Below are 14,041 nucleotides of genomic sequence, written 5' to 3'. Positions count from 1 at the left end.
CTTCTTCCAGTACCCATACCATCGACACCCACCATGGAGTGTTGGTGTCCTATCCACTACGGAGACGGAGAGACTTCGCCACAGTGGGGTACGAGACCGCGAGAGACTTCGCTGCAATGGGATACGAGAATGCGAGACACTTCGCTGCAGACGGATAGACCAGTATGGGTACTGGACATCACCGAAGATTATGTCGAGAAAGAGGGATAGGTCATTGCGACTATTCCCTTCTTTCCCTCCGAGTAGGGGAACTGCATGGCTTTTCCTTCGATGTCAAGCATCCAGGGGATGGGGATAGTATGTGACGCTCGATTTCGTACCGAACTTCGTAGCGAAGACTCAGAATCCTTCGGTCCCTGCTGATCGGTTCGAGTCTTTCACAATCCCCTCTCCCTAATGGTCTTCACCGACATCGATGTGGATGAGATGCTGCTTTGTCCAGCAAATTGCTGTCCATCCACAGCAATTTGCTGCCTTCTTTCTCTTAGGATTACTTCAAGATTTCCCTACAGATAGGCAGCAGCAAATTGCTGTGGATGGGATCTTTAGTGAACCAAGACCTATTGTGTCTGGAGTTCCACAGGGCAGTGTTCTTGGTCCACTATTATTTTTAGTGCATAAAAGTGATATGATTGTTGGCCTAGAAAACAAGGTTGTTCAGTATGCTGATGATGCAACATTTGTATTGTTTGTAAGGCCTCATATATTTATGTATAACAGTGATAAAATCAGTGCAATCTGTTTTAGGTCATTTGTACTTCCTTTAATGGAATACTGTTCTCCAGTGTGGATGTTCGCTTCTGCCACAGATTTATATGTTTTACATTGGGGTTTGTGGTGGTAGGTTTCTGTTTCCTAATAGTAGCAGTTGTGACTTGGACCATCGACGGATGGTCTCTGGTTTGTCACTTTTTCATAAGTTGTATTTCAACAGAGATCTTTCACATTCCCAATTGATCCCTGATCTCCTTTATCTGCTGAACAGCAGCACCAGTATGCAGTAAGTTTGCCTCCCAGAGGATGTTGTGCAATTGGAACTTCAGAAGTTCATGTGAAAATGCAATGCATTACTGTCTTAATACTAACCCTCTTGAATTTCGATACATTTATATCTATTAATTTTTTTCTCTTAATAAGAGGTATATCTTTATGTATTTCCCGTTATTTCCTCTTACTTTTTCCTAATGAAAACCATATTCTTTGGAAACTTGAATTTTAAGTCAGTGGCCCCTGTTGGCTTGTTCTATTTGAATAATTTTCATCTACAGAATAATAAAGGGATTTTGACGTAAGGAAAAATCTATTTCTGGGCGATTGGTTCGTGTCGCCCAGACGAAATATCCTTTAATCCATTATTTTTAAGGTAAATGCACTAACACATACCAGAGAATAAATAAAAATAAAGAAAATAAAGGTCAGTACTACTGACTCGCTCACCCTCCAAGAGGGTGTCGGTATGAACACTAGGGCGAGTGAGACCACTACCACGAACCACTTACCAATAGAAATCTCCTACTACAAAACCCCCACAAGAGGGGAGCCGCCCACAGAGTGGGCAGCAACTACTACTACTCCATCCCATGCTGCCGACTGCTGCGCCTCTGGGGGTGGCCATCATGAAGTTAGGCAGACAATCGTGAGCGCAGGGATGGGTTTAGGGTGGGATTTCGCTGGGCGCGGACACGAACCAATCGCCCAGAAAATAGATTTTTCCTTACGTCAAAATCCCTTTTCTGGGCTCAGTGCGTGTCGCTGCGCGAAATCGTACCAGAGAATTAGCACAAGATTGTAAAGAAAATAAATAAATAAGGTCTCAATAAAACTTAAAATAAAATAAAGAAATATAATTGCTAAGAAATATACATATACACAATTATACAAGTTAGAAAATATTCCTTAAAATTAACTTAAAGTTAACATATATGTACAGGGCTTACATGGAATATATGTTGATCTTACATTTGTGTATAGTTAATATGTACAAAGTAAATAAAGCAATTATAATAATAAACTGAATTTGAACAAACTTAGACAATAATATAATAAACAAATGTATATGACTTAGTATACAAAACCCGTAACCATTGCAAATGTAGATGTGTCACCCTAGCATAAAAATAAGGGGACCACATCATAGAGATCAGAATATACAAACAATTGTGGGTGACCCTAGCAAAAAAATAAGGGACCCCACTGTACCATTCACAAGAGCAGCTAAAACTCAAGGTAGACATAGATGAACATGGTAGGTATAGACAAACTGTTGAATGAGATAGGTTATAAAGGAGAACTGGATCTTCAACTTAAGATTAGCAGAGTCGGGGGAAACTATGTTACCCGCCGCAACTGCTGAAAATTTCAGAGCTTCCAAGGACTTTAAGTAATGACGCTTAAATACTGTCGGCGATTTCCATCCAGTATACTTTTTTTAAATCATCAAATTCATGTGTTGGAAATAGTTAATTGAGGTGGCAACTGCCCTGACATCATGAGCTTTAGGGAAGGAATCAGGGTTGGCTTGCTTAATAAAGTACAGGATCTGTTGCCTGATACCTTTAATAGATAAAGTACCACCTTTTTCTCTCTTAAAGAGAGGACCCGACGAGGATGAGGATGTCCTGGACGAGAAAGGCTCGTAAGGTCGATACTGGACAAAGAGAAACATCTTGTGGAAGGGGTATAACCTTCCACGGTTCCCACCTCATCAAAGGATCCTCATTCTTTGCTAAAAGGCTACGTTCCGGAGAAAGTAGAACTTCCCCTGTGGGAAGAAATTCTATATGATTCGGGTCTCTGGATAACGCCGACAGTTCTGAAATTCTAGCTCCTGAAGCCAAGCTTAATAAAAATAGAGTTTTTCTTAAGAGCATTATAAATGAACATGTCGTATTGTCTGTTTCTGAAGCCAGCTTTAGAACATCATTCCAAGAACCACGATACTGACGTAGGCCTCACTGAAGGTCTAAGTCTAGCACAAGCCTTGGGAATAGACGAGAAGTAAGAGTCTGTCAAGTCTATGTTGAACCCGAGTTGAAAAATCTTCTTCAAGGCTGACTTGTTTGTCGTAATAGTGCTAGCTGCTAAGCCTTTTTCAAATAAAGATCTGAAAAAGGATATAGCTGAATTGATTGTCATGATTCTAATATCTGATTCTCTCAGGAAGGTTGCCAACTTTTTGACTGCAGCATCATACTGTCTCAAAGTTGAATCTCTTTTATCAGATTCCAAGAAAAGAATATTTCGTGGATCAATATCTGCCTCTTTTTTAGCCGCAAACTTCATGAAGTCCATAAAGTTAGGGTTTTGAGAATTCCTGAGGAAGCGAACACAGTCTTCGTTTGTACTGACTGGGAGAGCCTGGTATTGGTGAGGAATTCGAGATACGAAGACCCATTTCCAGAATCAGAGGTTACCAATTGCTCTTTGGCCAGTCTGGGGCTACTAGAGCTACTTGACCCTTGAACGTCCTGAGTTTGTTCAGTACCTTCAGGAGAAGATTCACTGGAGGAAAGACATAAATCTTCTCCCAGTTGTTCCAATCTATGGACAGGGCGTCCGTGGCATAGGCCAGAGGGTCCAGGTTGGGGCCACATAACATGGGAGTTTGTGGTTCGCTTGAGATGCGAATAGATCTACTTGTAGACCTGGAACCCTCCGGAGAATCCATTGGAACGAACTGTTGTCCAGTGACCATTCGACTCCAGAGGAACTGAGCGGGATAGAGCATCTGCTATGACGTTTCTCACTCCAGCTATATGGGTGGAGGATAGTGGTGCCAACTGAACTTGTCCGCCAGGGAGAAGATGGCTACCATGACATGATTTCAGATGTCGTGACTTGGAGCCTCCCCTGTTTACGCAGAACTAGCTTTATGTGGGAGTTCTTTGGCGGACGTAACCTTTTCAGAGTCAAGAACACTGCCATCGCTTCTAGTACGTTTATGTGAAGCTGGCGGAACTGGGGTGACCAGGTTCCTTGAACATTCTTCGAACTGAGAATATCCTCCCCAGCCGCTTAATGAAGCGTCTGTGTGGATGGTAATCCCCGAGGAGGAAACTGAAGGGGTACTGATATTGACAGGTTCTTCACTTTTGCCCAAGGGCGTAGACGATTCCGTAGAATCTGTGGGACTGATGACAACTTGTCCCTGGATCTGACATTTGCTCGTGAGCGCCAGATTCTGGTTAGGTCTTTCAGTTTGGCTTTCATCAAGATGTTTGTCACTGATGCAAATTGGAGTGAACCCAGGATTCTTTCCTGGCTTCTCCTTGAAGCAAGTTTGTGTCCTAGAAATTGCTTTACTGACTTCGCTATTTCCTTTCTCTTGGCTGATGGAATCGACAGAGTATGGGAGGATAGATTCCATTGAATGCCCAGCCACTGAAAGTTGGACTCCGGAGTGAGTCTTGATTTTGTCCTGTTTATCTTGAACCCCAGATACTCTAGGAACTGGATTACTTTCAGTGTGGCTTTGCAACATTCCTCGACTGTTGGAGCCCAAATCAACCAATCGTCGAGATACGCTACTACCATTATCCCCTGAGACCTCAGTTGTTGGACGACTACTTCCGCCAACTTCGTTGAACACCCTGGGTGCCACGTTCAGACGAAGGGAACTACCTTGAAGGAGGAATGCTTGATCTCCTATCTTGAAGCCCAGATAAGGGCGAAAGTGTCTTGCAAATAGGATTATGATAGTATGCGTCTGTAAGATCGATAGAGGTGGTGACGGCCCCACGGGGAAGTAAGGTCCGCACCTGCGAGATGGTGAGCATTTTGAACTTGTCGCAGCGAATGGCCAAGTTTAAACGGGATAAGTCTAAGATTACCCTTCTTTTTTGTGAGCCTTTCTTTGGAACGCTGAATAAGCGCCCTTGAAATTTTAATCTGTTGACTCTCGCTATTGCTCCTTTCTGAAGGAGTCCTCCGCATACTCCGTCAATTCTTTTGATGGAAGTTGAAGGAAAGGTCTGGGTGGAGGCGGATTCGCAATCCAACTCCAACCCAGGCCTTTCGACACAATACTTTGTGCCCACTTGCTGAATCCCCACCAGTGCCGGAAGAGAAACAGCCATCCCCCTACCTTCAAGTTCTCATTGCTGCGGGTTGAGTAACCTCCGCGGCCTCCCCGGAAGTGTTTTCCCCTGTTAAGAGACCTTCCTGATCCTTTCTGACGAAAGGATCCCTTACCTCTGCCTCCCCTACCCGAGCGGTCATACTGCTGAAAGGCCTGGCCTTCGAACACTTGGTTGAAGGCTGGGGAGACAGCGTAAGAGGTGGAAGGTTGAGGCTGGGGGGAAATCACGTAGATGGGCTGTGATTGAGCCTTGGAGGTAGAGGGTTGGGCTGACTGTACCAACGGAACAGTCGAAACAGCCTGGGCGAAGCGTTGTTGCTTTTTCTGGTAAGGCTGAAAACGTCTGGGTTTCCTCTGAGCCTTACCCCTTGCTGATTGGTCTTGGCGTCTCTTTGCGGTGAGACCCCAACGATCCTTAAGGCTTTGGTTAAGCCTTGTCGCTTCCGCCTGGACCTCCTTTACCATTGCATCAGGGAAGAGGTCTGCCCCCCAGATGTTGGATGAAAGCAACTTATTCGGCTCATGACGAATAGTTGCTTCCTGGAGGACATGTTTCCGACAGTTAGTTCTGGCTGTAGCGAACTCAAACATGTCAGACTGAACTGTTTGCGTCAGTGACTTGGTGAGAAGCTTAAAGAGTGGCTCAGAGCCGTAAGAAATGGTTGCCACTTCCGTCATTGCCATGGTGTTAATGGACCTGGCTAGCCTAGTCTTGGCCTCAAATTCAGCCTGAATGAGGCTGTCCGGAAGTCCTAGGCAGCTTCTCACCAAACTGATCCATAGCACAGTCTGGCTTTGAGTTTGCCCGCCGAAAAAGTGTTGGGTAAATCTTCCACAATTCTCCGAGTGAGGGGAGCAAAGGAGATGTGGGGTCTGCTTCCCTTAGCTGTGGCAACGACTCCCCCTTCTGGGCCGCCATGATAGTGACCGTAGCTATTTTGGTAAGGAAGGGAAGCGGAGTTCCCTCCTCCATTGTGAAAATGGTGAAGGGACTCTTGAAAGATTGAATTTTCGTGTTAGAACAATCCATGTCCTCTAAACACCTGAGCCATTCTCTTTGGGCCTGGTCACGTGAGTAGTGGACTGTCTCCTTAGGGACCTTGTCATCTCTAGTCATGGCTGCGTCAGTGAGTCTGGCGTAGCCAATGAACGGTGGTTGTAGACCCTCCGGGTAGAACTCGAAGTCCTCAATCCTTCGAGTACCACACTCCGGAATTGAAATAAGACCGTCCTGGAAAGGGGCGTATGACGCCACCCTCCAGGGGTTATTCATAGAGAACGGAGGCAGAGAGTCATGAGGTGGGAGCTGAGCTATTCGGTGCCGGAAAGGTGGGGGAGTAGCTAGAGGAGCCTGGCTAAGTTCGGCGATGATGTTATCCCTGGGACGTGATCTGTATCGGACAACCGGGAGAACATCTGCTCCATACTGCTCTTCAGAGAGCCGACCAAGTCTCCCATGTGTTGCAACAGTCCAGCATTGGGATCCAAAGCCGGAGCTGCTGCGGAGGTGGTTGGGTAACTCTGAAACAGGTACCAAGGGGGAGAGGAGAAATGGCTGACTCCGCCGGAGTATGTGGCCTCATCCTTGGAAGACCTGCTCCTTGAGGATTTGGAGCTAGACCCAGAAGCTCTAGACCTCTCCGCTCCGGGGTTTTGTAGCCGGAGACTTACGAGATGTTGACGCCGATGAAGTCTTTTTGGACGACGACGACGTCTTGTCGAGGGTTTTTTACAACCGTCTGTCCCTTGACCTTAGGTCTTACTGAAGCGTCAGGAGAAGTATCAACGGAGCTCAGCTCCTGTAAAGCCTTGGAAGGAAGCTGGAGAGTTAGCAGGAGTAGAAGACCCAGTGGCGCCCAAGGGAAGCCCTTGGGCGTCCAACGTACCTACCTCGACCAACAGGTCGTCAACACCTACCATGGGCTCTATATTTAGATCAAGTGTCGCGACGTCCGACGAGATATCTTGGCCTGGTTCCTTTAACGAAGCGGCGAGCTGTTGTTGAATCGCCGCCATAGTCGGGGTGCTGCCTCTGCCGGGTTGACGTAACCCGTCGACTTGCCGCCGGGGAGATTAGGACAGCCAACCTCTTCTCCAGAATGTAGGGCTGTCCCTTGGCGGCGTTCTTACCGAAACCGCCGACCCAAGCCCTCAGGGTTGCCAGGGCGGTATCTCTAACGGCGGGAGCCTGGAAGAGAGGGCATTCATTAGTTTCAAGTTTAAAACTTAAGATTAAAACTTAAGTAATAGGCTTAGTCTAAAGACATAGGGGATGCAACATCCCATATAAAAAGAGCTTAAAATTAAACTTTAAGAACTACAACCTTTCTTGGGATTACCGAACGGAGTTGGGAATACTTACCCCGTCCAAGAGCTGACTCACAAGATCGTAGCAAATGGTGCAGGTTTCGTGGAACCAGACCTGTAGATTCCCGTGCAGAGTCCGCGCATGGAGCATGGGACCTGCAGACTTCATGTCCACAGGGGTCCCTGGAGCATGGCATTGCATCCTGGATGCTCACAGTTGGTGGTCTGTAAGTGAAAAGATACATGAGTAATGTAAAAGAACATCCACTTACAGGCTAGTAGGCTAAAAGAACTCGCTGCCATGGCCGGACGGCGCGAAAAAAATTTTGGGGCATAACCCCTCCCAATTCCGCCTGAATAGGCTAGAACCCCGGAGAGGTCCGGTGTGATAACGTAGGTAACGGAGGGATTCGGCTTAAGGCTAGCTTAAATTAAACTTACTATAGTTTAAATTAAACACTAAACACTTAAGCCTAAAGCACTAGTACGTACCGGTACCGGAAAATTCCGGTGCACGGCGGTGTTCGTGTCGCGATATCAGCGAGACGGGGTGGTTAGGAAAGACCAACTGTACGCCTGCAGTCCGCCCGCAAGGGTGAACTAGCAACCTTCCACGTGAATGCCGAGCTCCTGTAAAATAAAAAGCACCAGTAAACCGGAAGGAGCGAGAGGGCGAAACAGACGCGAGCCAACAACGGAGCGACGGAGTAACGACGGGGGGGGAAGGCCAGTCCCCCCCTTAGTCATCCGAGCGGCGCCATGAAGCAAGAGAACGGTCAAGTCCAGTCCTGGGTCTGGTCCAGCCCCCCCCCTACTCCCTCCGCCTAGGGAGAGAGGGATGGCCTTGGCACGGGTATTGAGGAGCAAGCGAGGACAGACCCCCCCCCCCCCCCCCCCCCCCCCACCCCCCCGGCCCGCTATGGAAAAGCGGGAGGAGGGTAAGGTGACTGGACGGGCGCCTGGCTGCTTCGCGATCACATGGTGACCACGGAGCGGTAACATGAGAAATACAACGAAAAAACATAGCCTAGGTTAAAGCAACCAGCTAATCAGTGAGATGCTATACAGAAGCAACCGAACTGATGAGAGGTAAGCAAAAATAAACTGGTGGGGACCAATGAAATACGGAACCTAGGCTACGTAATATGCCAGACGCCGTAGGCTAACCTAAAATATATAAAATAACTAAAAATTACATTAAAATAAAGTAAGAAAGTAAATCAGTAGGAGAAAAAATCCAGGAGTGTAGCGACTAACCGCCCGAAAGAAAGTCTACCACTCAAAGCTAGCCGGGGCCGATACTAAGAGCTGTGGCTAGGGTCTGGATGGAAGATGCCTACGCAAGGTAAAGAAGACATGCATGCATGACATAAACCAAGTAGGCTGGACCCCCCTAACATAATATAGATAACTAGCAATAGACGTAAAGTAATAAGGGAAGGTTCTAGGTATGGAAGACCAAGAACGAACCCGCCACGAGGCAGAACAATGCTGGCCATGCTTCCGACCAAGAGCCAGTATTTATACCTAAAAAACGGCAAATACTGTCTCAAGGCTGGAAAAAACCCAATAGCAAAAATAACAGATTACTTAACTTAGCTGCTGCGATGGCTGCACGCTCCATAATTAGTTTAAATCCAAGAAAGGGGCACAAAAAACACAGAGCAAAAAAGGGCAGTGTTGTACGCAGTGCGCTAACTGAAAAGGATGGCCACCAGAGGCGCAGCAGTCGCAGCATGGGATGGAGTAGTAGTAGTTGTGCCCACTCTGTGGGTCGGCTCCCCTCTTGTGGGGGTTTTGTAGTAGGAGATTTCTATTGGTAAGTGGTTCGTGGTAGTGGTCTCACTCGCCCTAGTGTTCATACCGACACCCTCTTGGAGGGTGAGCGAGTCAGTTAGTACTGACCTTTTCTTTATTTTATTTATTCTCTGGTATGTGTTAGTGCATTTACCTTAGAAATAATGGATTAAAGGATATTTCGCGCAGCGACACAAACTGAGCCCAGAAATAATATTGTAATAATAATTAATAATAATAACTTTGTAAGTAGCCTTACAAGTGCAAACTAGCTTTCAAAATATAGTTAAATGGTTTATTTTGTGCTTATATTATTGAATGAATATTGAGAATCAGATTTTGTTTACTAATTAAAAAGAATTTTTACAGTTTTATTCTCTTCTTTGTTTACATGCCATATTGTAAACTAGGCTTTAGTAAAAGCCTGTTTTACAATTATGTTCATTTACCATTCCACACACGCTAAGAGGAAGCATGAGTGATTAATAACATTTTCTTTGTCTTTTATAGTGATTGGCCATTTGTCATTATTGTTAACTAGCGGTTAGTAGAATTGGAAGTATATATATAATTTAAGTTTGGCTGATAATTTTTTTGTATGTAGTTGTGGAATGGAATTCTTCTGTATTGTACTAAAATTATTTTAACATTTTTCACTGTTGCTTTAGCAGTCTGTATCATTTTTGTTATTTTATTGAAGTTGCATAATATTTTCTGTAAGGTGGGAACTTAGTTCTGTATATAATTGTATGGTTATTTATACAGGTGAGAATCGAATAGCACCAAAACTATTAGTTGCTGCAGATGAAAATCCAATAAAAATTGCTGTTGAAGACACTGATGTTAAGAGTGAAAAGGAGAAGAGAAAAGGGAACAAAGAAGATGATGTCATGGTAAGAACTTGATACAGTATTTAAATCTGTAGCTATACAGTGGTACCTTGACCTATGAGTGAATTAATGTTCAAGTCGTCACTCAGTTTATTTTTTGCTTAGTTAGATGAGCAAAAAATTGAGGTACGAGCTCGAAATGCCGCTGCTATGTAGATGGCTTAGCGACAAAAATTAAGATAAGCAAAAAAGAAAAAGTAAATATTCATCTTCATTACTTCACTGTATCCAATAATATTTTTTCTTTAACAGATTACATTGGTGGCATGTTTATTGAGTAAAAAGATCATGCGATTCCATTAGCCATTTTCACTTTATTTCATCGTAATGTGAGCTTTACATTATTTATCTTTTATTGGCGTGAAAATAACAGTAAAATGTGTTCTTTCAAGCCCTATAGTTTTGATTAAAATGATTTTCTCTCAATTTTATCTATGGTTGTGTTTGATGGCATAAGTTTACGGCAGTTTTATCCTTGTTGCTGATGCATGATAGTAGTCATTAGCAGCTTAAACAGTTTTTTCAGGTTCAGCTGCAACTTTGTTTAAATTTAACAGTATATTTACTTGTTGATCTTTGATCTGTAGTGGGAAAAGATACTACATAAAAATATCTCAGTCCTATTCTACATGGCATCATTTATAACATAACTACGGTAATTGTTTACTATCATACAATGGTTGGAATACAAGCCAGACGGATGTTGTTGTCATCCGGTTCGGTTGTATAGCAAAAAAGTTGTCTCGTTCATTTATTCTTGGCTGTTTATATTTACGCAACAAGTACTATGTTAAAACAATACTTTCATCATTCTCTTTTGCTGTTTTTAAACTTACATATTTGACTAGATGATGGGATAAAGTTGGGCTATTGTAATTTGGTCTCTTATAAAATCGGATTATCGTAAGATGAATTGTTGTAACTTGAACACTACCTGTAAACTGGCATTTTTGGGCTCAGTTCGTGTCGCTTCGTGAAATAATCCCTTAAGTTCATTATTTCTAGGTAAATGATACTAACATTACCAGAGAAAATAAAAATAGGGGATGTCAGAGTAACTGACTCGCTCACCCTAATTAAAAAGAGGGTGTCGGTATGGTGCTGGGGCGAGTGAGACCACTACCACGAACCTCTTGTCATTTAGAATTCTCCTTCATCAAAATCCCCCTCCCTGAGAGAGCTGACACACGGCCGGCGCCAGCAACTACTACTACACATCCTCCCACGCCGACCGCAGCGCCTCTCGTGGCCATCCTTTTTGTTAGCGAACTTCTGTACGCATGTGTCTGCCATTGCTCTGTGTTTTTGTGCACTTTTGGATTAACTTTGCTTTCAAGATGGAACTCCAAGCTATTGCCGCAGCTAAGTTAAGTACCCCGAAAGGTTATACACTAATTTTAGCCAGCCAGGAGCTATTTTAACCATTTTTTAGGTCCAATAATAGTCATCCTGGTCTGGCGCCTGGCTCGCCTTGTGTTTTGGTTAGCTACTTCGGTCTCCCTTACCGTGGTAACTATTCCTTGTGTATATATGCCTTTATCATGAGATATTTTTTATGTGGTATGGAAGGTACTACTTCCTTTCTATTGCTTTACATCGTACTATTTGGAAATCCTTTGCCTGTGCCTTAGCTTAGTGTTCATGCATGCATGTTCCTTTGTCTAGGTGTTTAGGAGTGTGGGATCTTTTATTTGTGATTTATTTTATTGCTATATTGCTCTTTAGTCCAGCCATCCTGGCCGTCGCCCTCCGTTTTACGTATCGGCAGAGGCCAGCTCCCGAGTTGTTAGCACGTCCCCCTTCGGGGAGACTAGCCTACTTCCCCTGTAAGTCCCTTCTTTTTCTCCCACTCAGGATTTCCTTCTTTTGTTTTTAATACGATGTAATTATTGGGTTGCATGTTAGGGGCGATCAGTTCTACCTAGGCTATGTTTTGTTGCATTTATCGCCTCGTGGTCCACCTGCGCTCGCGTCGGGCCAGCTGATCGCCCTGATCCCAGTTCACCCCCCCCCCCCCTCTCCTTCCTTCCACGTGGAGGAAGGGTTAGTCCTCGCTCGCTCACGGTCGCTATGGCAACCATCCGGGCACTCCTCCCCTCTTCCTCCCTACCAGGGGGATACGGGAGTTACGGACTTGGGGGGGTCCTGTATTGGACCGGTCACGTTTTCTATGAGCTTCGGGGAGGTCCCGGTGTGTTCAGGTCGGGTTGGCCACCCCGTCAGCTCGCGTCTGGCCTTCTCCGGCGTTCTATGGTTAGATCTCCTTTTCCCTCCCCATCGTTACATTTATAGCTGGCTCCGCCAGCTCTTTGGGGGGGGGGGGATCACAGAGTAGGCCTTACATGCTTCCCCTGTATGTGATTGTTGTAATCTCTTTCGCTTTTCCGGCGGAGCGCCCGCTCACCATCCGTGTGCTCCGTGGGTTGGCGGAAGAGTTCTACAGCGGAGCTACGCTCCGCATACATTATTATTTCTTTTGTTTTAGTTTTATTTTGTTTAACTTTATGGATAATCTTCTCACGTTCTCCACTGTGTTGTACCCTCACCTCGGTGTACTATATGTGTATGAGCAGGTATCTGGTTTGGCGGAAATCTTCGCTCCGGTGTACCGGAGTTTTTCAAGCCAGTTTACCGAGTCCTACGGACTCTCTCACACGGATTACAGGAGAGGATTATGCCCAAACATTCATTTCACTCCGGCATGCAGCGGAGCTTCATATCTCTTAGCAGGTAGTCCTGTTAGTATCTGCTGATACTCATGTATCTGTTCACTTACAGGCTACCAACTGTCAGGAGGCAGGATGTAACGCCGTCCTGCAGGACCCTTGCGGTCATGAGGTCTGCTGGACCCACGCTCCCTGCGCTGTCCGCCATAATTACTTGATCGTGTGGCAATGAAGCCTGCTCCATTTGCTACGAGCTAGTGGATCAGTTTTCTACCGGAGTAAGTATATACCGGCGTAGGTATCGTCTCTGTTCTTGGTATATACTGTCAGATAATTTTGTGTAAAATTGGATATATGTGACTTAGAGTCGTAAGTGTTAATGATGTATCTTCGGGGCTTCGTTGTAAGGACTACAATGACCCTTTATTTCAGGCTACCGCCGTGAAGGACGCCGCGTCGGCTACCCTGAAAGCCTGGGTAGGTGGTTTTGGGAAGAACATGTCGAAGGGGCAGCCATACATTTTAGACGAGTATGGCTGTCCGCATCTTCCCAGGCGGCAAGTCGACCGGCTACGTCGACCCTGTTGCGGCAGCTCCGGCTATAGCTGCCATCCAGCTGCAAGTGGCGCAGGCCTTGGCGGAGGGGGGAGCCCCGGAGATCACGGAGGACGTTGCCACCCTGGACCTTGGTCTAGGGGCAAGTCCTCCAAAGAGAAGGTCCGCGCTCCCGCTGAGCCAGTAACTTCAACGTCCACCGGAGCTCATCCGAAGACCCTTACTGCGACCAGTACCTTTGGCCCCTTCGATCCTAACTCCTTTACAGCAGGGGTGATGCAACAGGTGGGGAACATGGTGGGGGCCATGATGAATGACAGGCTTGATCAAATGCTTGCCCAAATCTCCACCTCGTTTGCACAATCCGGTCAGTCGATCCAGAACATCTCGGATCGGCTGACGAACCAGGAAAACTTGCTGGCGGGCCTGAGGGAACATCCCCCAGCAGTTCTTCCTCTGGCAGGCGCCGGAGTAACCCCGATGCCGGACTACGACTCTCTTCCCCCATTCACCATGAGTAATCCTTGGAGGGTAGCAGCCTTCGCACCCTTCAAGGATGGAATGATCTCGATCCCTGACTGTGGAACTCGTCGCATCGAGGACTTCGAGTTCCACCCCGCCGATCTTCAACCACCTTTTATGGGGTATGCTAGATTGACGGAGGCAGCTCTGAACAGAGAGGACAAGATCCCAAAAGAGACTGTAATTTACAGTCAGGAGCAAGCCCAGAGAGAATTGGTGAGGTGCCT

At 45.8% G+C, this 14,041-nt stretch overlaps 1 protein-coding gene across 3 annotated transcripts in view; it reads left to right on the top strand.

The window, feature by feature from the left end:
• LOC135196218 (N6-adenosine-methyltransferase subunit METTL3-like) overlaps positions 1 to 14,041 on the top strand; it is a 319,120-nt gene that overhangs the window by 130,778 nt on the left and 174,301 nt on the right. For all 3 annotated transcript variants that reach the window (XR_010310348.1, XM_064222859.1, XM_064222858.1), the window contains exon 4: positions 9,947 to 10,074. Coding sequence is in view for 2 of the 3 variants with exons in the window: in XM_064222859.1 (XP_064078929.1) it covers positions 9,947 to 10,074 (128 nt within the window). In the remaining variant the exon portion in view is untranslated. The remainder of the gene's footprint in view (positions 1 to 9,946; positions 10,075 to 14,041) is intronic.

The sequence above is a fragment of the Macrobrachium nipponense genome, chromosome 17, assembly GCF_015104395.2.
Source record: "Macrobrachium nipponense isolate FS-2020 chromosome 17, ASM1510439v2, whole genome shotgun sequence".
NCBI classification, from domain to species: Eukaryota; Metazoa; Arthropoda; class Malacostraca; order Decapoda; family Palaemonidae; genus Macrobrachium; species Macrobrachium nipponense.
This window is presented reverse-complemented; position numbering and strand designations above follow the sequence as displayed.